Raw genomic sequence first — 20,891 nt, 5'->3', positions numbered from 1 at the left:
ACTGCAGACAATCTAGCACCCGCACTCTCTGCTTACACAGCCATGCACCTGTAATCTATGCAGTATGTGGTATGAAGTTGTCCTGCTGGAAAATGCAGGGATGTCCCTGGAAAAGATGGTGTCTGGATGGAAGGATATGTTGCTCCAAAATGTGAACATATCTTTTTACATTAATGATTAACTCACAGATGTGCAAGTTACCCATTCCAAGGGCACTGACACACCCCCATACCATGACAGACACTGATTTTGGACCTAACGCTGATAACAGCTTGGATCATCTTTGTCCTCTTTGGCCCGGAGAACACAGCTGCTGTTTTTTCCAAAAGCTATTTGAAATGTGGACTCTTCGGATCACAAAACGATTCCATTGTCCTACTTTCCATTTCAGACAAGACTGAGCTCAGAGAAATGGTCTGTTTGACCATGTTAATGTATGGCTTCTGCTTTGCGTAGTAAAGCCTTAACTTGCATCTGTGGATACAGTGCATCAGAACTGCATTCAGAAGGGGTTTTCCAGCAGGACAACCCCAAACCACATACTGCATAGATTACAGGTGCATGGCTGTGTAATCAGATAGTCCAGGTGCTAGATTGGCCTGCTTGCAATCCTTTCCTGTCTCCAAATGAAAATATGTGGCGCATTATTAAGCTAAAAAAATGGCAATGAAGGACCCATACAGGTGTGCAAATGAAGACCTGCATAATGGATGAATGGGGCTTTCTGCTTGCTAAACTTAACAAATGTGTGTCTTCAGTGCCCAAAACACTTAAGTGTTATTAGATAAAATAAAAAAAGATTGTTACACAGTTGTAAACACTCAACTGTCCCAACTTTGTTGGTGTGTTGCAATCATCTGATTTTAATTTGATGTGCTGTTGTAGTGCTTTCAGTATAGCATAGGATTAATAGAATTTACAAATCACAATTTTTTGTTTTTATTAACATTTTCCATACTGTCACGACTTTTTGGGAATTGGGGTAGTCTGTCAACCAGTCATCGTCACAAAATAATCCTCTTCATTATGATGCAAACGTGATCACCCTATCAGGGTTTATTTTGCCATTTATAACCAACTGACTGAACAGTATCCTGCTTATTACTTGGCTATTTTTCAATAAAGTAATTATATGAACATGAGATAATGAAATAATTGTATTATAAAACAAGAAAGAAGTGCTACTGGAGTCATGAAACTAGCATAGTGTGGGAGATTTGTTGCCATTGACAAAAGTTATATCTGCAGTTTTGGGGACATTTTACAGAAATGTTTCACTGCAGAATGCTGCCTTTGACCAATCAGAAATAAACTGGTTTGCCATGTGTGAGTAGCCTAATGTTGATGATTATGAATTTTTGGAATAATTCGGTCCATTATCTTTCTACATTTATTTCAGATGAACATCATCTCAGGTGGTTTCTATGATGGTCTGATGTTGTACTGCCATGCTCTGAATGAAAGTCTTTCAGAAGGACAAGGACGACCCTCAGGAGAGTCTGTCACTAAAAGAATGTGGAACCGAACTTATTATGGTAAGCACACAACCCCACTGAAACTCCACAACTCCTTACCCTAACCCCTAACTCTAGCCCCACTGAAACCTCAAACTCATTTAAAACATGACCTAGGAGTTGTCTCAGAAGCTAAACTTGTTATGGTACTGCCACTAACATCAGTCTTATTTCCAATCCAACAAAACAAAAGTGCATAAAGTATTAGTAGAGTATATCAATAGTATTTATTTTAGTCTTTAATACTTCATAGCTAAGCAAGAAGCAACCCCACCCTGATGGTAATTCTATACTGGCATGGTTCAGTGGCAGAACCATGTCTCTGTCCAGCACTAATGACATGTAATGCGCATTCATTTTTGTAATGTCTAAGAGGCTCAAGAGCTATGTGGGTCTCGATTAATGACCACCAAAGAATGAATAATAGCATCTCTTTACTTTCCTCCTTTCTTCTATAGAGGTCACACTCCACATATGTCTCTCTAGACTAGGGAGGGATCCTCAATAGGGATTACTGAGAAAATTGTTATTTTAATGTCTCTTATCAACTCTCAGGAAATTGAGGGATTCTGCTGGCTAAGTTTGGAAAAATTAAATTTTTATATATATCATAAACGGATTGCTTTTATCTTCTCCCCTGGTTATGTTGTATTTTGTGTGTTTGTATGTGTGTGTGTGTGTGTGTGTGTGTGTGTGTGTGTGTGTGTGTGTGTGTGTGTGTGTGTGTGTGTGTGGAGTTTTGAATGTGTGTCTCATTAAGTCCAGAGCTCTTAAACAAAGAAACATCATTATTTGTCATCTCAGTTGCATTAATCATGAAGAAAAAAGATAAACTGCCTTCTGTCTGTACTAGATTTAGTTTGGTTTTAATTGGAATCGTTAACTGCCTCAAACTCACACTATTGGTCAAACCTATGTTGCTGTGTTGGGCTTTATGGGCTGCTCAGACAAATGTACTAATTATTTGCTCTGAATATGTAATGCGTAACATATAACACACATACAGAAAAGGCAAGCTCTACCATTGATCAAGTGTTGTGCTGTGTGCCTTTGTAAAAATATAATGTATTCTGTATGTGTGACCTCTTACTGTATTGTGTGTATCCAGCCCTTACAGTATTTGAATGTGTACCCTTGTATGAGTTAGAGTGTATAGTCTGTTCAGTACATGTCAGTTGTCATTCTACAGGTCTGTGTTGCATTTACAGTGTGTGTCATTGTTCAGTATAGGTCATGTAGAGTATATGTTTGTATGAGCAGAGCCTTTTCAGTGAGCATTAGGAACAATATGCTCCTCTTGGTCCTCTGCCACTCTTTTACCCAATGTCTTCTTTATCACCATTTTTTCTTATCCATCAGATTAATTGATTTAGCTTTACCATCAGATTAACCTTCCCCAGATTAATGTCTTCATACATTCAGTTATTTATTCCCATATTCATTGTTCTTATGGCCATTGGTAGTTTTTCCTCCTCCAGAAACTGTCTTTCTCTCAACTCTCTCTCTTTCAACTCTGTCTCTATATATGTCTGTCTGTCTGTCTGTCTCTCTCTCTCTCTTTTACTGCATCTGTCCAATCTGTCCTTCCAGTTATCCCATTTTCCACCTCTTTTCTTTTAATCTCTGTGTTCGTCTTGAGCTCCTTCCCTGTGAATGCTGATGGTGTCATGGAATCCCAAGGTACATTTTTCACAATAGTTTTCATCGTTCATGTAGGCCCTGTTACACCTGGTATTAATATCCATCTCTGTGATCCGAAGTGGCAACCTGACATCAACATGCAGCAACACAGATCATGTGAAGAATGCACATCCATCTTGTCAAATAGCTTTGACAAAAGTTTATTAGCTGAAGAATACATTTAGTATTCCGTGAACAAAGAAAACACTCATGACACAAGGTTGAACAAATGATGACAGAAATGTCATTTTTGGGTGTACTCTCCCTTTAAGGAAAATGTTGTCTTTTTGAAAGCACAGAATGATCTAAATTGGTTCTGATTTAGTTGTAGTGTCTTCAAATAATGATAAACAGAACTACAGCTACAATGCCATTTAGAAACATTTCAGAGAATTTCACTAATTATCATCCATCAATCCACATCCTTTTCACTATTTCACATTTCACTAATTGACATCTATTCACTCACACATCCTCGCACTACTTTCCTTTATTTTATCACAGTTTACTGTATTTTACTTCCCTCACTTTATTCTGAAATCAGCAGGTATTCTGTTGCCATGGGATCTGCTTCAAGTAAAAGGAGGTTAAATACAGTTGGTTCACCCACACACAGAACGAGGTGTGTTTCAAGATACTTCCTCCGAGCCAGTGATCTGACCATGAGTCAGGTCCAGGCTCATTATTAAAGGAATATTTCACCCAAAAATGACTCATCCTCATGCCACCCTACATGTGCATGGCATTCTTATTCTGGGGAACACAGACATTTTCAGAAGAATCTCCGCTCTGTAGGTCCATACAATACAAGTTAATGGTGGCCAGAAATTTGAATCTCTAAAAATCACAAAGTCAGCATAAAGTAATCCATAGGACCCCAGTGTTTAAATCCATATCTTCTGTAGTGATGAGTATAGGTGAGAAACAGATCAATATTTAGGTCCTTTTTACCATAAATCCCCACTTTCATGTACACATTCTTCTTTTGTTTTTTATTTGCATTCTTTGTGCTTATACTGACAGGTGGAGAGTTATATTTAAAAGGACTTACATATTGATCTGTTTCAATCATATAATTTCAGAAGATGTGAATTGAACCGATGGAGTCTTATTAATTGCTTGTTTGTGCCTTTTTAATTTTTGAACATTCAAGGTTCTGACCATCTTTCACTTGTATTGTATGGACCTACAGTGCTAGAAGATTTCTAAAAATCATCATTGTGTTCAGCAGAAGAAAGAAAATCATACACATCTGAGATGGCATGAGGGTGAGTAGATTATGAGAGAATTTGCTCTTATTTAAAAATGTGAATTTAATCTGTGTGCATTTTTTAATGTGAAAATACCCCTGTACCAGGTTAAAATGCAGAGCCATTTAATACGCATTAGTTATTTATAGGTTGATGTACACAAAATAGTGTAAAGAATGTGCTTTCTGGTGCTATTTGAACATAACTCTTTGTGATTGAGCAGCCAGACCAGCCCGACATACAGTAGTAACAATGTCTCAAACAATGGTGTTAGATATTTCTGCAGATGGGTGTTTGTAAATGTCAGGTCTTGGCTACATAAGATTCCAATCACAGACTTCACATTAATAAAAATACTTTATTAACAACAACAACAAAAAACTACAAAACTGGGCACAGACGGAAAAAAACGGAAGCCCATACTACAGCCAACAGGTCTGGAAAAACAAAAGACCCATGGTAGGGCAAAACAACAAACGTAAACAAACTAGAATTAATAACAAAACCAGGGAAAAACTAAACAGGGAGTACTGGACCAGAATCTGGCAGAGAAAACAGTACTAAACTAACAGGAAGCAGCAAAAACAACAATGATCCAACACAGACAAGAAAACACAAGGGGAATATAAAGGGAAGGAAATAAGGAGGGAAACGAGGAGAAGCAGGTGAAACTGATTAACAGATAATGAGGCAAATGTGGGGACGGGTTTAAAACACAAAGCCAAGTGCACTCACACAACACTAGTGTCAGGATCCAGCGACAAAACTATAAACCAGTCCAACGGAAGTGGCAGGATCCCGACACAAGTAACGCAACACTGAGACAACACAGAAAAATAGGTGAAAGAATCCCAAAACAAAAAACTTAAATGTCAGGATCCTGACAGTGAGCACATTTTTTGAAAATATTGTTTATTTTTTGCAATTACTTTTGGTGACCCCAGTGGCACAGAAATAACACACTTCAGTGTCCTTTTTTATTACTTAAATCTTTGTATTTGCAATTGCTTATATTTGTAATACTTTGATCTGAGGGAACCTTTTGTGTCATCATCAGAGAATATCAGGATATAAAAAAATTGCAAGTCTGGAACTGCAGTACAAAACTGTAATTTCAGTTTCATTCTAGAGTTCATACATTCTGGTAATGTTACAGTGGACCTTATCAGCTATTTAATTTTCTAAACGGAAATCACTAATCACTCACACACATAAAATATATATATGAATGTGTGTGTGTGTATGTATATGTATATATGTGAACTTTTTACTGTTATTATTCAACTATTTTAAATTGTATTTTGCTTACAATGAAGTTGATTTGTTGTGACAGAATTTGGGCAAAATATCTCGTGCTATTGAGAACTAATCAGCCAGGTTCTCAAAGAGCTGTTCAGTCATCTATGAAAAAATAAGAAAACTGATGTCAATCTCCAAGCATGTTTAAGTGCGAATGACATTCATATCTATCAGAAAGTCTTTAGGTGCAGATTGCTGTAAAAATGGAGAAGGGCATTTATACATCCGTTAAAAACTATTGCTCCCCTTTTTTTTATTTTATTAACTACTCAGGATGCTTTCAGAGTTACAGGCGTATGCAAAAGTTTAGGCACCCCTGACAATTTCCATGATTTTCATTTATAAATAATTGGGTGTTTGGATCAGCAATTTCATTTTGTTCTATCAAATAACTGAAGGACACAGTAATATTTCGGTAGTGAAATGAGGTTCATTGGATTAACAGAAAATGTGCAATATGCATCAAAATGAAATTAGACAGGTGCATAAATTTGGGCACCCTTGTCATTTTGTTGATTTGAATACCTGTAACTACCTAGCACTGATTAATTGGAACAAACAATTGGTTTGGTGAGCTCATTAAGCCTTGAACTTCATAGACAGGTGTATCCAATCATGTGAAAAGATATTTAAGGTTGCCAATTGCAAGTTGTTGTTCTCGTTCTCGTTCACTCTCCTCTGAAGAGTGGCAACATGGGGGCCTCAAAACAACTCTCAAATGACCTGAAAACAAAGATTGTTTAACATTATGGTTTAGGGGAATTGTCTAAATGGAAGACCACAGGCACAGTTCTTGTTAAGGCCAGAAGTGGCAGGCCAAGTTCAATATCGGAGAGGCAAAGGTGAAGGATGGTGAGAATAATCTAGTCAAAAACAGCCCACAGACCACCTCCAAAGACCTACATCATCTTGCTGCAGATGGTGTCACTGTGCATCGTTCAACAATTTAGCGCACTTTGCACAAGTAGAAGCTGTACGGGAGAGTGATCTGGAAGAAGCCTTTTCTGCACACATGCCAAAAGCAGTCGCTTGAGGTATGCAAACGCACATTTGGACAAGCCAGCTTCATTTTGGAAGAAGGTGCTGTGGACTGATGAAACAAAGATGGAGTTATTTGGTCATAACAAGGGGCGTTATGCATGGCGGCAAAAGAACACCGTGTTCCAAGACAAACACTTGCTACCCACAGTAAAATTTGGTGGAGGTTCCATCATGCTGTGGGGCTGTGTGGCCAGTGCCGGTACTGGGAAACTTGTTAAAGTTGAGGGTTGCATGGATTCCACCCAATATCAGCAGATTCTTGAGAATAATGTAGAGGAATCGGTCACAAAGTTGAAGTTACGCCGGAGCTGGATATTTCATCAAGACAACGACCCAAAACACTGCTCAAAATCTACTCTGGCATGTATGCAGAGGAACAAGTACAATGTTCTGGAATGGCTATCCCATTCCCCAGACCTGAATATCATTGAAAATCTGTGGGGTGATTTGAAGCGGGCTGTCCATGCTCTGCAACCATCAAACCTAACTGAACTGGAGAAGTTTTGCAAGGATGAATGGTCCAAAATACCTTCACCGACACTCATGGCTATAGGAAGTGTCTAGAGGCTGTTATTTCTGCTAAAGGAGGCTCAACTAAATATTGATGTGATATTTCTGTTGGGGTGCCCAAATTTATGCACCTGTCTAATTTTGTTTTGATGCATATTGCACATTTTCTGTTCATCCAATGAACCTCATTTCACTACTGAACTATTACTGTGTCCTTCAGTTATTTGATAGATCAAAATGAAATTGCTGATCCAAACACCCAATTATTTATAAATGAAAATCATGGAAATTGTCAGGGGTGCCTAAACTTTTGCATATGCCTGTATATCCTTTGAAAGGGGAAGGAGTCCCAATTCATGTTTTACTTATACAATCATCCTTTTATAAAGCTAATGTAATCCATTTCAATTTAATGATCAATTATACCTTACTGGTCTGCACAGATGTGTCTATAAAGGACTGATTTAATACAGTGTGCAATGGGTACAATCTGTCCACTGCCCATCATTTCAAACAACTTTGACACAAGATGACACCTCTTTAATATAATGTACTAGTATAGAATATTGTATCATAGTACAGTTATATAAGATTTGATTTAAGTGTTTTATCAAAATATATCCTTAATGTCTTTACTCAATATTGTGACCGTAGAAGTGAAAACATAATATTTTTGAAAGAGACTGAGAGAGGGGAAAAGAGTTACCAAGAGAGATAATGGCGTTTGAATGAAATACAGTGATTCATGATGTCTCTGCAGTGTCCCTGTTTCATGCTGTTTCATCTTAATTGTTCTGTTACTTTCGATTAACTGAATTGATAGAACTGACTAATCTGTTTTCATTCTCTCTTTTAAAATTAATCTTGTACTTTTTTCAATAGAGGACTTTTTCTTACCTTTTAGAAATCTTAGTGCTAAGCACACTTACATCATACCCATTATGATATTAAAATACACCATAGCCATTATGAAAGATGTATTTGTCTTATGCAACTGTTCAAATATGTTTGTTTTTTTACTGCTTTCAGCATCATTCTGCCATGCATGTTGTTTTTAAAGCTGGTATGTGATACTCGAGTAGTTTTCTGTGCTACCTGCTGAGGTAATCATCACTATAATAAATTACCTGTTTTCAGCTCAGCAAATGATTCAGACTAACATTAACCTTCATTCTTATTTTCATTATATGATGCATTTTTTCTCTTTAGCTATGTCACAATACACACACTCCCTCTGTCTATCAAATGTTTTTTTTTAATCACTTTTTTTCTTTGTTTGTAATGGAAAATCTATGAACAGATATTTCTTCCGGTTTAATATCCTCTAAAATTGAGTCTGTATTTCCCTGGAGAGCATGGAAGATAGAGATGTTAAGTGCCAATGTTCAGAGGTTTCTTCTCTCCTTCACCCTTATTTCTGAATATTAATGAATATAATTTGCACAACATGGGCAGTGCTAACAACTGCTCCTGGTTTACTAACTCTGTTCATACGTGTATCCATAGCTATGTATTAAACTCATTCTCATTACCTAATAATGTGAGGAGGACTGTTTCTCTCTCTCTCTCTCTCTCTTTCTCTCTCTCTTTCTCTCTCTCGATCTCCAGAATGGCTTTGACATTTTCAGTTTGATAACGGTTAAGCTTTTCATATCAGTCTAAATGTCACTGTGTGTTACCTCTGAGCTTGGCTCTGTAGACAATTTATAGAGGTGAGTGACCTCCACAGGAAATTACAGCCCGCACCTGACCCTCATCGGAGATGGAACCATTGGGCACAACCGGAAGCTTCTAAGAGAAGCAATCAGATTTGATCAAACACTCACATACACACATTGTTTATGGTAATCATGGCACATCCAGGATTATATTGTTATGGTTGTTTAGTCATAATGTGGCATAGTGATTGATGCACAGTTTATCAGATATCACATTTAACAGTTATCATTCACTTATTGTTTGAACAATTCGGCAGGTTTTCATCAAAATATTTGGGGTACATTGTTACGATTTATACAAAAGTTATTTAGCTAACAACAGAGTTAAAGCTGAAGTGTGTCATTTCTGCACTGTCAGCATCACCAAATTGAAATGCAAAAATAATGACTGTTTTCAAATTGGTTTCCCATACATTCCTCCCATAGTTTGGAAAAACAGATTGTCCAGCCACAAACTCATGCCATTGGTGTGTTGTGCTGGTCGGGATACTCAAACAATCTTTTGATAGTGCCACAGAGCCATTGTTAACACTTTTCAGGGAAATCAACCTATGAATGTCTTACTTATTGTAGAATCTGCCTATTTAGCTGGAATAGGAGAAAGTATTGTAAACACACATAAAATGATACAGTTTAGCTGCAAAACTCATCACAATCCTCAACTATATGTGACAGTCAGGCAGCTCATGAACCTTTTGTCTGTAATGCACTTTATCAAAGCTAATGTTTGTGTCAGGCTTTTGGTGTTCAAGTGTGAATTAGATGTAGCAAGGTCTGTAACACTCTCTCTCTCATGTTTTCTCCAGGGGTCACTGGTACGGTGCAAATTGATGAGAATGGAGACAGAGAGACCGATTTTGCCCTGTGGGACATGACTGAAACCAACTACGGCAACTTTCAGGCTAGTGAGATCCACAAATGCACACATACACATATTTCTTACACTAAATTTGTGAGGACATATCACAGATACAGTGGTTTTTAATACATAATGATACCCAACCCTAAATCTCACACCTAGAAAAATATTTTGGTCGATTTATGGGCCTTTTTAACTAGAAAGGACTACTGAAAATTTCCACACTTGTCGGTTTTTCACTAAATGTCTTTGTGGCAGCGGGGGCGTGGTCAAGCGCCCGTCTGGGAGAGGAAAGCGGTAAGGGCGCTTACACCTGAGCTAAATTATGCCTAAAACCTGTCTCTAATTCTATTGAGCACGAGGAGAGCGGCATAAAAACAGACACAGAGCCTCCAGTCGAGACAGAGACGACAAGCAAACCCAGTGTTTGACATTTGTATTGTGTGTGTTAAGAATACTGTGAGAAACAAAGAGAATTAAAAAGCTTACTTGTGGTGAAGACCTGCTTCCTGTCCTCCTTCCCATCGAAAAGTTTCACACTGGTGCCGAAACCCGGGAACTTTAAAGGAAGCATGGAAAGTGGTCGCCCCATAGAGTCCTCCCAGCTGGCAGAAGTCCTCCAGTCCCTCGCGACGCTGCATCAAGGCCACCAGCAATCCCTGCTTGAGCTCCGGCAGGACCAAGATCGCCGGTTTTTTGAAATCATGCAGGCTCAGGCAGAGGACCGGCTCGCCATCCGGAGCCTCCTCAGCCAGGAGGAGGCGTCGGCCACAACCGCGACCCCGGACACCCGCGCTACACTGCCCCCTTCCCCCCCCTGCTACAGAAGATGGGGGCAGCAGATGATCCTGAGGCCTTCCTCGATTTGTTTGAGCGCTCAGCAGAAATCTGGGGCTGGCCCCGCGAACAGTGGGCAGCCCGCCTGATTCCTCTCCTGTCCGGGGAAGCTCAACTTGCGGCGCAGCAACTGCCGGCGACGAACCTCCTGGCCTACACCGACCTGAAGAGGTCTATTCTGCAGTGGGTCGGTCGGAGCCCGGAAGAGAATCGCCAGCTCTTCCGGGGCATGAAACTAGGAATGTCCGATCGCCCGTTCGCGTTCGCCCAACGGCTCCGGGACGCCTGTCGGAGGTGGCTGCTCGCGGGGGACCGCGACGTCGAGGGAGTAATCGACCAGGTGGTACTGGAACAGTTCGTTCAACGGCTGCCTCGGAAGACGGCGGGGTGGGTCCTGTGCCATCGCCGGCGTCGCTGGAGGAAGCTGTTCGGCTGGCGGAGGACCACTTGGCGGCGATCCCGAGGGCGGACGAGCCCTCTTCTTCGTCTCACTCTCGCTCCCCTTCCCTTGTGTCTGCCCCTGCCCTCGCCCCCTCCCCTATGTTCTCTCCTTCTGTTCTCTCCCCAGGGCCCGTTCCTGCCCCGCGCAGGCGTGGAGGGTTACAGAGACCAGCTTCCCGGCCTTGGGAGAATGTACCCTCCCATTCCCCGTCATTCAGCCGCTCTCCTCCTCAGGTGGGGGTGCCCGCCAGCGCAAGTGCGGCCGCATCTGAGGGCCGTCCTGAGATCGCTGCGGCGGGCAGGGCTCACAGCAAACCCTAAGAAGTGCGCGATTGGGCGTGTGGAGGTACGGTATCTGGGGTTCCACTTGGGTCATGGCCAGGTGCGTCCCCAAATTGATAAGACCGCGGCGATTGCGACTTGCCCTAGACCTAAGACCAAAAAGGGGGTGAGGCAGTTCCTGAGGCTGGCGGGCTATTATAGGAGGTTTGTGCCTAATTATTCTGACGTCACCTGCCCGCTGACTGACCTCACTAAAAAGGGGGCTCCAGATCCGGTTCAATGGTCGGAGCAGTGTCAACAGGCGTTTATGCAGGTTAAAGCCGCACTTTGTGGGGGGCAGCTTCTTCATGCACCTGACTTCTCTCTCCTTTTATTTTGCAGATGGACGCTTCAGACAGAGGGCTGGGGGCCGTACTCTGCGAGGTGGTGGAGGGGAGGAGCCCAGTGCTGTACATTAGCCGGAAGCTCTCTTTGAGGGAGACCAAGTACAGCACCGTGGAGAAGGAGTGTTTGGCCATCAAGTGGGCGGTCCTCACCCTCCGGTATTACCTGCTGGGGCGGGCCTTCACCCTCTGCTCGGATCACGCCCCACTCCAGTGGCTCCACCACATGAAAGATACTAACGCCCGGATCACCCGTTGGTACCTGGCACTCCAGCCCTTTAAATTCAAGGTGGTCCACAGACCGGGGTGCAGATGGCTGTCGCCGACTTTCTCTCCAGAAATGGGGGGGAGTGGTAGACAGGCCGGATGGTGCCCCGACCTGAGTCGGGCGGTGGGGGTATGTGGCAGCGGGGGCGTGGTCAAGCGCCCGTCTGGGAGAGGAAAGCGGTAAGGGCGCTTACACCTGAGCTAAATTATGCCTAACACCTGTCTCTAATTCCAGTGAGCACGAGGAGAGTGGCATAAAAACAGACACAGAGCCTCCAGTCGAGAGAGAGACGACAAGCAAACCCAGTGTTTGACATTTGTATTGTGTGTGTTAAGAATACTGTGAGAAACAAAGAGAATTAAAAAGCTTACCTTGTGGTGAAGACCTGCTTCCTGTCCTCCTTCCCAAAAGTTTCACAGTCTTATTTCACATAAACACATGTTTGTTTTTTATCATTGTGTGGACTTGACATTGACTTTTTTTCCACCTCTGGTAATTATATTCATTGATAATGATATTAATGCTGTTATACATTCAGTTAAACATTTGTGGATGAAATGTCATCTCACTTTTTAACAGCTGCGTGCGTGCGTGCGTGCGTGTGTGTACTATCCAAACGGTTAAGTCTTAGTAATGGCTCATGAATTATATTTTAACACCTGAATCTCACAACCAAGTGGCATATTGGTGGCATAAATTTTAAATCAGAGCAACGTGCATACACATTTACACACACAGACACAAACGTTCTTTTCTGAAAGACACTTGATTGGTAATTTGGAGGCCAAGCTGTTTGAAGGTTAATTATAGGATACTTATTCAGTCAGCGGCGTGTTTTATGTATATGTGTGTGAGCATGTGCATAAATGCTGAATAGATATTAAAGAACTCAGCTGGTATCTGAATGAAGCTCATCCTCTTCCATTTTCTCCTGAAGTATGGCAATTTTAACATTCTTGCCTACCACTGCTGCAGTTAACTCTACACTTCCTTTTTCAGTTTTTCTTTTGTCAGTTAAGATCTGCAGAAGGCCTGACATTGATCACTGCAGATTTTCTTTGCACATTTAGAATCTATTTCACCATTGAAAATAAATATTGATCAAACCAAAGAAGTCTGTAATACCTGGAGAAAGCTATCAGTTTGCATTCCCATTTATTTATTTAAATGCCAGCTGCTCGTCTAGCAAATTAATTCTACCATTTGTGCTCATGGGCATTAAGTTTCACATACAGTTTAAGCCAATCACCTTAGCCATAAATGGCATGTGACTAATTACTCTGTAGCTACAGGAAATTTGTGTTATGACTGAGCTGATTGGCTGATGGCACCACAAGAATGCTCACAGTCCCAAGCCCTTCACTAGGAACTGTCCTGAGCTGTGTTGTCAAAGTTGATATCATGCATTTAAGAGCCTCCATAAAAAAAATATTTATATGTAGTTTGTACTGTGTGTTGCTTGAATACACAGTTACTTGATATTTTCTGTTATTAGAGAAAGCTTTATGCCTGAATATTATGTAGTTATGGCATCTACAGTACCAGCAGGGTTTAATTTACAATTTATCGAGCACTATTGTGAATGTTTGTCCTCTTATCTTTTACTTTGTGCAGCTTGTGGCAATGTTTAATGGCACACAGAAACAGATGAAGATTCTGCCGGGGATAGCCATCCAGTGGCCAGGGGGCAACATACCTTTGGATGTGCCCCTCTGTGGGTTTAAGAATGAAAACCCTGCCTGTCGTGCACGTGGGTGTTGTTCAATTGTTCTACAGTTACCCAGGCCCAGCTACTTAATAATTCTCACTCTCCATCTTTCACTCTTTTTTTAGGAACTATTGCAATGCACCACATGATTTCAATTGTAATCTTCTTCATCCTCATCCTCATCTTCACTGTGATGGTGTTTATATACAGGTGAGTGAGCAATAACATTTTAATTACTTTTATAATTGATTAATCATTTATCATTTTAATATATGGTTTTTGATGTATGGTAATTGAAAAACCACCAAATATTTTTTTTTCTCTTCTCTTTATGGTATCACTCTTTAACAAATATGGCTACTTCTAAAGCATAAATGGTTACATAAATGTGGTCATAAACACATACAAACATAAATATACCGTATATACAGTATATATGAATGTTTATATACACACACAGAAAGCTGAAGCTGGAGAAGGAGTTGGTCGCTCAGTTATGGAGGATCTCTTGGGAGGACATTCAGATGAGCAACCTGGAAAAGGCCATGAGGAGCACTGGCAGCAAACTCACTCTCTCTCTGGTAACACACAAACACATAGATACATGCACACATATTGGGGTTCTAAATGAAGGTTTAGGGTAATCATTTTAATTTAATCATGTTAATCACTTTGCACACATACAGTATATAAAGTGCATGTTAAGTAATTTGATGTGGTCTTATACTCTTGTAGCCCAGCCGCCTCAAGGTTTTAAATGTTGTTATGCTATTCTGCTCACTACAATTGTGCAGAGTGGTTATCTGAGTTACCATAGCCTTTCTGTCAGCTCAATCCAGTCTGGCCATACTCTGTTGACCGCTCATGAACAAAGCGTTTCTGACCATAGAACTGCAGCTCAGGATGTTTTTTGTTTTTGGCACCATTCTGAGTAAACTCAAGAGACTGTTGTGCATGAAAATCCCAGGAAATCAGCAACACTCGAACCAGCCTGTCTGGCACCAACAATCATGCCATGATTGAAATCACTGAGATTTTCTCCATTCTGATGGTTGTTGAGAACATTAACTGAAGCTCCTGACCTGTATCCGCATGATTTTTTTATGTTGCACTGCTGCCGCACGATTGGCTGATTAGATAATTGCACAAATAAGTAGGTGTACAAGTGTACTTAATAAAGTGACCATTGAGTGTATGTTTACTTTTATCTCATTCAAGATGGAACTCATGGATTTGTAGATGCTTTTGTACAATTCTCCTCTCAGCTCCTATTCTCTCCAGCTTTCTTCCATTTAATTTTCAATTAATCATAGTCATCATCATAGTTACTCTTGCTCTCTCACTCTGTCTCTACAGAGAGGTTCAAACTATGGATCACTGCTGACTGGTGATGGAAATTTCCAGGTGTTTGCAAAGACTAGCAACTTTAAGGTATTGAACACACTGATTCTGTGATCTAATTTGATCTACTGCCATGGTTTAATGTTCACATGCATACATGTTGGGCACTTCAAAACGCAAAAAGGCTAAACCTCATGAAACATGTATACATGTTTACTGTATGTTCGTGCTCTTATTTCTTCCCCAGGGCAACATCGTGGCAATTAAATATATCAACAGGAAGCGCATCGAGTTAACGAGGAAAGTGTTGTTTGAACTGAAACACGTGAGTGTGTGATGCAGTTAATTTGCTGAATGGGCTAATCTGCTAGTCTGGTTAAAATCATAATAAATAGTAAAAAAAAAAATATATATATATATAAATCTTTGTCAGGACACACTGTAAATAATTGTGTCATGTGTTCTTCAGATGAGAGATGTGCAGAATGAGCATTTGACACGTTTTATCGGCGCCTGCATCGACCCACCCAATATCTGCATTGTCACAGAATACTGTCCTCGAGGCAGCCTGCAGGTTACACACATACACTTGTTTATTTTTCTATCTATCTTTTCCTTCTATAGTTTTTATACTGATCTAATGATATTTTCGGTCCCCAACCCTACCCCTTCCACTGAACCTAACCCTTAATGAAAACCTTTTTGCACATGGGGAATTTTGTTCCTCATAATGTTGGCAAATCCTGACCCTCAACACAAACACAACACAATCCCTCAATATACATTCAATCTCACTCACACAGGATATACACACATATAGAATCAGTGTCACACACACATATTCATATACACACTCATAGACAAATGTGCAGCATACTTGCACATTGTAACTTTGAAAGTCCCAGTAGGGCTTTTGTATGGTTGCACTGTATGGTTGGTGTTTTAACCCTTAAATGCATGGGTGTTTTGCCAAGCATTATTACATACCTTGGGTCTTTAGCAACCAGTCATGTATCTATCACAAATGGATCTACAAAATTCCCAGATAGTGTCAAAACATTTTTAACATAATTATAAAATAAAAGAATAGAATGTATTCTGATATATTTTGACATTTCATATTTCATTAAGTATATCTAAGAGATAATGCAACAAATACAGAGCAGGATTCATTATTTCCACATTGAAATTTCATGAGACACAACTGTCTGTCAAACACATACTGACCTACACATAACACAAGCTATACATGTGTATATTCTCAGGCACTTTTTGAGTATAAATAGATGTACAACTTACATCATTTCAGTGGTACACCCAAATGACAATAGCCAAATCATACTGTTCATGTGTTACACTTGCTATAGTTTACTTCTTCATCAAATGTGAATCAAGTCAATCAATGAGATATCAGCACCACCTTGAGTAAGAATTGGCATGTGTTGTATGATTTGTATGTGTCCACGCATATGGAATACTGATAATTCACTATGTATTAGCCATTTGTATGAATATAGTACTCATTTGTCTTATAATAAACAAAGAAATATATTGTGTGATTGTAAATTTATATAGATATAAAAACTAATCATAAGAAATGACTCACGGAAGTGCAAAAAAAGTGACACTATTACATATCTTGGGACTTTAATGACCCCATACTCTTGCGGTATTTGTTTTTTTAAGCTGTTATAAAAATATATAATATTTATATAAATATAGGGGGGTTTGTATTATTTTTGTTTTATTTTTTGCAATTTTGCCATTATCTTTTTGTTACACTTTTCAGAAGAGAAAAGTTGAGAAATACTAAAGAGGTGTAGGGCATTACTCCATAAAAATAATGGGGTATATGGGGTGGAATGACGAAGTATGCATTGATAGGTTAAATGTGCTGAATCTAAAATTACCAGCCAAAGAAAAGAATACATTGTGGCTGACAAATGTTTAGATTTAAGCACTTGTCTATATGATTTTTCTGTATCTGTGTACAGGACATCTTGGAGAATGAAAGCATCACACTAGACTGGATGTTCAAATATTCTTTGATCAGTGACATAGTGAAGGTACAAAGTGTTCAGCCTTTTCTGTTGAACTACACCTTATTTATTTTGAGATTACTTTTGTGAATGTTTTTCTCTGAGCTCCATTCCTGCCTTCTGGCTTTCAATTTCATGCTCTTATTTTCTATTAATTATAACTCTCTCTCTTTCTCTCTCTCCTCAGGGCATGGCTTTCCTCCATAACAGTGTAATTGTATCCCATGGCAACCTGAAGTCATCTAACTGTGTGGTAGACACTCGTTTTGTGCTCAAGATCACAGACTATGGGCTGTCCAGCATCAGGACGGAGTCAGACACAGACGACGCACACTCTTATTATGCACGTCAGTAACGTGACATTTCGCCCTGCTTTGTCGCTTAACATTGAAAAATCTGTCAAATTCACTGAAATGGTTGAAAGTGAAGTGTTTCATTTCTGTGCTACTAGCAGCACCAAATGGAATTTGCAAATATAAACTCAAACACTCCATCTACTATTGGTTTGTCCAACCCCAAAGTGATGGCATTGGTTGAACCAACGTTGCTGTGTCAGACTGGCCAGGATTGCCAAACAAATAGACGAATGTTTTGAAAGCACCATAGAGCCACAATATTTACTTTTTTAAGAGATCTTAGCCTATGAATGGCTTATTTATAGTTGTCTGAACATATTAAGTTGGTATTAGTGAAAATATTTTGACATCTAATAAATTACTCATCTCACCTTAAAGGGATAGTTCAACTAAAAATTATCTCATTAATTACTCACCCTTATTATATCCCAGGTGTGTATTATTTTCTTTCTTCACCAGAACACATTTGAAGAAAATGTGAAAAATATCTCTGCTCAGTTGGTCCTTAAAATATAAGTGGATGGTGATTTCACATTCGAAGCTCCAGAAATCACAGACAGTCAGCGTAAACGGCATTGAAACGTCATTGATATGACTCCAGTGGTTAAATTAATATGTTCTAAAGCAACACGATCGATTTTAGTGCAAAAAAAACCATAAATATTTAAGTAGTTTTTAACTCTAAATCATCGCTTCCTTTAAGCTTCACGAGAGGGTGGAGTCCAAGCAGTCTCTCGTGTGACGTATTGCAGTTGCAATGATACAGACATAATCTCACGTTCTCTACTTGGTTGAGACTTCCAGGATAAGCATGCAAATGTGTTAAATAAACAGATAAATACAAATCTAAATCAAAACCAACCAAGCTACTGTACAGCTGTTACTCACATGCTTCAGTTCTCGCATGTTTCAAATGCCAATGCGATTACGTCGCATGCTCTTACTGCTGCAGAACGGAAGCATGATTAGTGCTTATTCAAGTTAAAAGTACTTCAATATTTATCTTTTTCACACCAAAAGCGAACATGTCACTTTTTAAGACAATCATTTAACAGCTGGTTTCGTATGGATGACGTTTATGCTGACTGATTTTTGGAGCTTCAAATGTGAAATCTCCATTCACTTGCATATTAAGGAATTACTGAGCTGAGATATTTTTCTATTTTTCTTCAAATGTGTTCTACGGACCTGGGATATCATGAGAGTGAGTAAATAATCAGAGAATTTTCATTTTTGTGTGAACTTTCCACATCTAGTTTCGACGCACAGTTTAAACTCCTACTCGTGCACACTTTCAAACACAGATACAGCCCTCAGTCACCATCGTGTTGTTCACTGTCAGTCCCCTGTCTGTGTGTATGTGTGTTTATCTGCATATGCTTTTGTATAGGTAAGCTTTGGATGGCTCCAGAGCTGTTGAGGTTGGAGAGCTTTTCTCCAGGTGGCACACAGAAAGGGGACGTCTATAGTTTTGGCATCATCCTCCAGGAGGTGGCACTACGCAGAGGAGTCTTTTACCTGGAGGGTGACTTGCTCAGCCCCAAAGGTAAGAGATCAAATTCTGCTGACTCGTGTGCATAAACCTACACCTTTATCCTAAACCTAAATCTGCCCTTTGATCTTAAGTCAGTTTCTGACCTATAACCCTGAACCTAAAAGCCGAAACATCAGTTTTTTCTTTCTGAAGAGAAATTTCAGAGCCTGGTTTGATGTATTGTCTATTTGAAATAATTAGCATCTCTATAAGATTTAGGGTCTGAAAAGTTTGGGGTTAAAGTTCAGGATCTGGCTGAGAGCAGCGCAAAGAGATTGTCCTTCTGAAACAAAATTGCATAATTTGTGACCAGCATGATACAAATGCGTTTTCACAGCATGGGATGCTAGTGTGCCGGTGTTTCAATAAGTGGTGTTTCAATATGGCTATCAAATCAGCACTAACTTGCATAAAACAGCCAGGACCATCATGATGATTCATGCTGGTCAAAGCTGGGTCTGGATTCACAATAATCTTCAGAAGAAAAACATTAAGAATGTTCTTAGGATAAATTATAAGAAGTTATAATTATAAAAATACTAAATATTATTTCTAAGTATAAGTTATAATTAGATTATTATTATAATAGTATTATACAGACGTTATAATACATATTGTTATAATATTCATTATAATTATATTTTATAATTATAAATTATTAGAATATAATTATGAGAACATAAAATATTCGTACATTTTTCTTAAGTTAGAAAATAAGAAGAATTGTATAGTTTTAATTTTATATTTCATAAATATAGCCACTTTTCAGTGGGGTGGAAAACGTGTTTCTGTCATTTCCCAAAATTCTTTAAAATATTGATGCATGACTCTCAGTGAAACACTCAAATTACAAATTACCCTCAAGAGTCTTTGCACTGACAGGGAATGAAAGACACTAATGAATCAGGTTCTTCAGAGAGTTCAACAACTTCACTAACACAGACAGACACCATTCACAGGTGTGCATGTGTGTGCAAACAGTTATATATTCTCTTTCTCACATACACACGTCAAAAATCCTTAAAACATACAGTATGCGCTGTATGCACAAGAACTCATGCACTCACAAACACCATCCTTCTCACTCCAAACTCACTGAGTTTGTCTGAAGAGGAACACACTTGACATTATCTTGCCAACGTTAAACACACACTCACACATACATAACGTCCCCTGTTTATATTTCTCATGCCTGTGGAGAACCACCCTCACAGGGTGAAGAGCTCATCTTGCCGTCTGTGCTCTTTACATTCAACCACTTTTAAGTTATTTTGTGCCTTTATAAACATACTTACAGATTATTACTTTTGCCAAACATTTGCTTCTCGATGCCACTTGATTATGCTGGGTTCTTGTTTACTATAAATTATGATAATCATGACACATTTCTGCTTCTGATGCACCCAGCAACTGCATTTATAATTTGAGATCAAATTAAATGAAAGGAAAGTTGTATAAATCACTGTCACTTTATATCAAATTCAGAGAAACTAAATGTGACGCACCGGTTCTTTTTCCTCAAAAACTCACTTGTCTCTTTCACTCTGTTTCTTTCCTAATCTTATTCATAGGCTTAATCAAGTGATATAGAATACAGAAAATAGAGATATGGGTCTTTATATGTGTATGTTTCTGTGTGTTTGTATGTGATGAACAGAGGGTATGTTGTCAATGCCCCTGTAACTCATGAGGTTATCACTATAATGACACAGGAGATAGATCATATCAATCTCCACCAGTTTACCTACATGTGGTCACCTTGTTAATGAGATTGCCAAGATTACAGTTCTGAACTGGTGAACCAGTCAACCTAGTGTGTGTGTATGTGTGT

The 20,891-nt window shown here is 39.3% G+C and overlaps 1 protein-coding gene across 1 annotated transcript in view; it reads left to right on the top strand.

The window, feature by feature from the left end:
- The window catches only part of LOC127657968 (atrial natriuretic peptide receptor 1-like), a 61,256-nt gene that overhangs the window by 32,915 nt on the left and 7,450 nt on the right, over positions 1–20,891 (top strand). Inside the window, exons 5-15 of the mRNA XM_052147009.1 lie at positions 1,400–1,535; positions 9,819–9,913; positions 13,697–13,832; positions 13,916–14,000; positions 14,251–14,371; positions 15,147–15,221; positions 15,379–15,456; positions 15,601–15,705; positions 17,126–17,197; positions 17,358–17,517; positions 18,917–19,072. Of these exons, the coding sequence (XP_052002969.1) occupies positions 1,400–1,535; positions 9,819–9,913; positions 13,697–13,832; positions 13,916–14,000; positions 14,251–14,371; positions 15,147–15,221; positions 15,379–15,456; positions 15,601–15,705; positions 17,126–17,197; positions 17,358–17,517; positions 18,917–19,072 (1,219 nt within the window). The remainder of the gene's footprint in view (positions 1–1,399; positions 1,536–9,818; positions 9,914–13,696; positions 13,833–13,915; positions 14,001–14,250; positions 14,372–15,146; positions 15,222–15,378; positions 15,457–15,600; positions 15,706–17,125; positions 17,198–17,357; positions 17,518–18,916; positions 19,073–20,891) is intronic.

Source organism: Xyrauchen texanus, chromosome 17 (genome assembly GCF_025860055.1).
Source record: "Xyrauchen texanus isolate HMW12.3.18 chromosome 17, RBS_HiC_50CHRs, whole genome shotgun sequence".
NCBI classification, from domain to species: domain Eukaryota; kingdom Metazoa; phylum Chordata; class Actinopteri; order Cypriniformes; family Catostomidae; genus Xyrauchen; species Xyrauchen texanus.
Note: the sequence above shows the minus strand (reverse complement) of the source record. Positions and strands in the feature narration are given on the sequence as shown.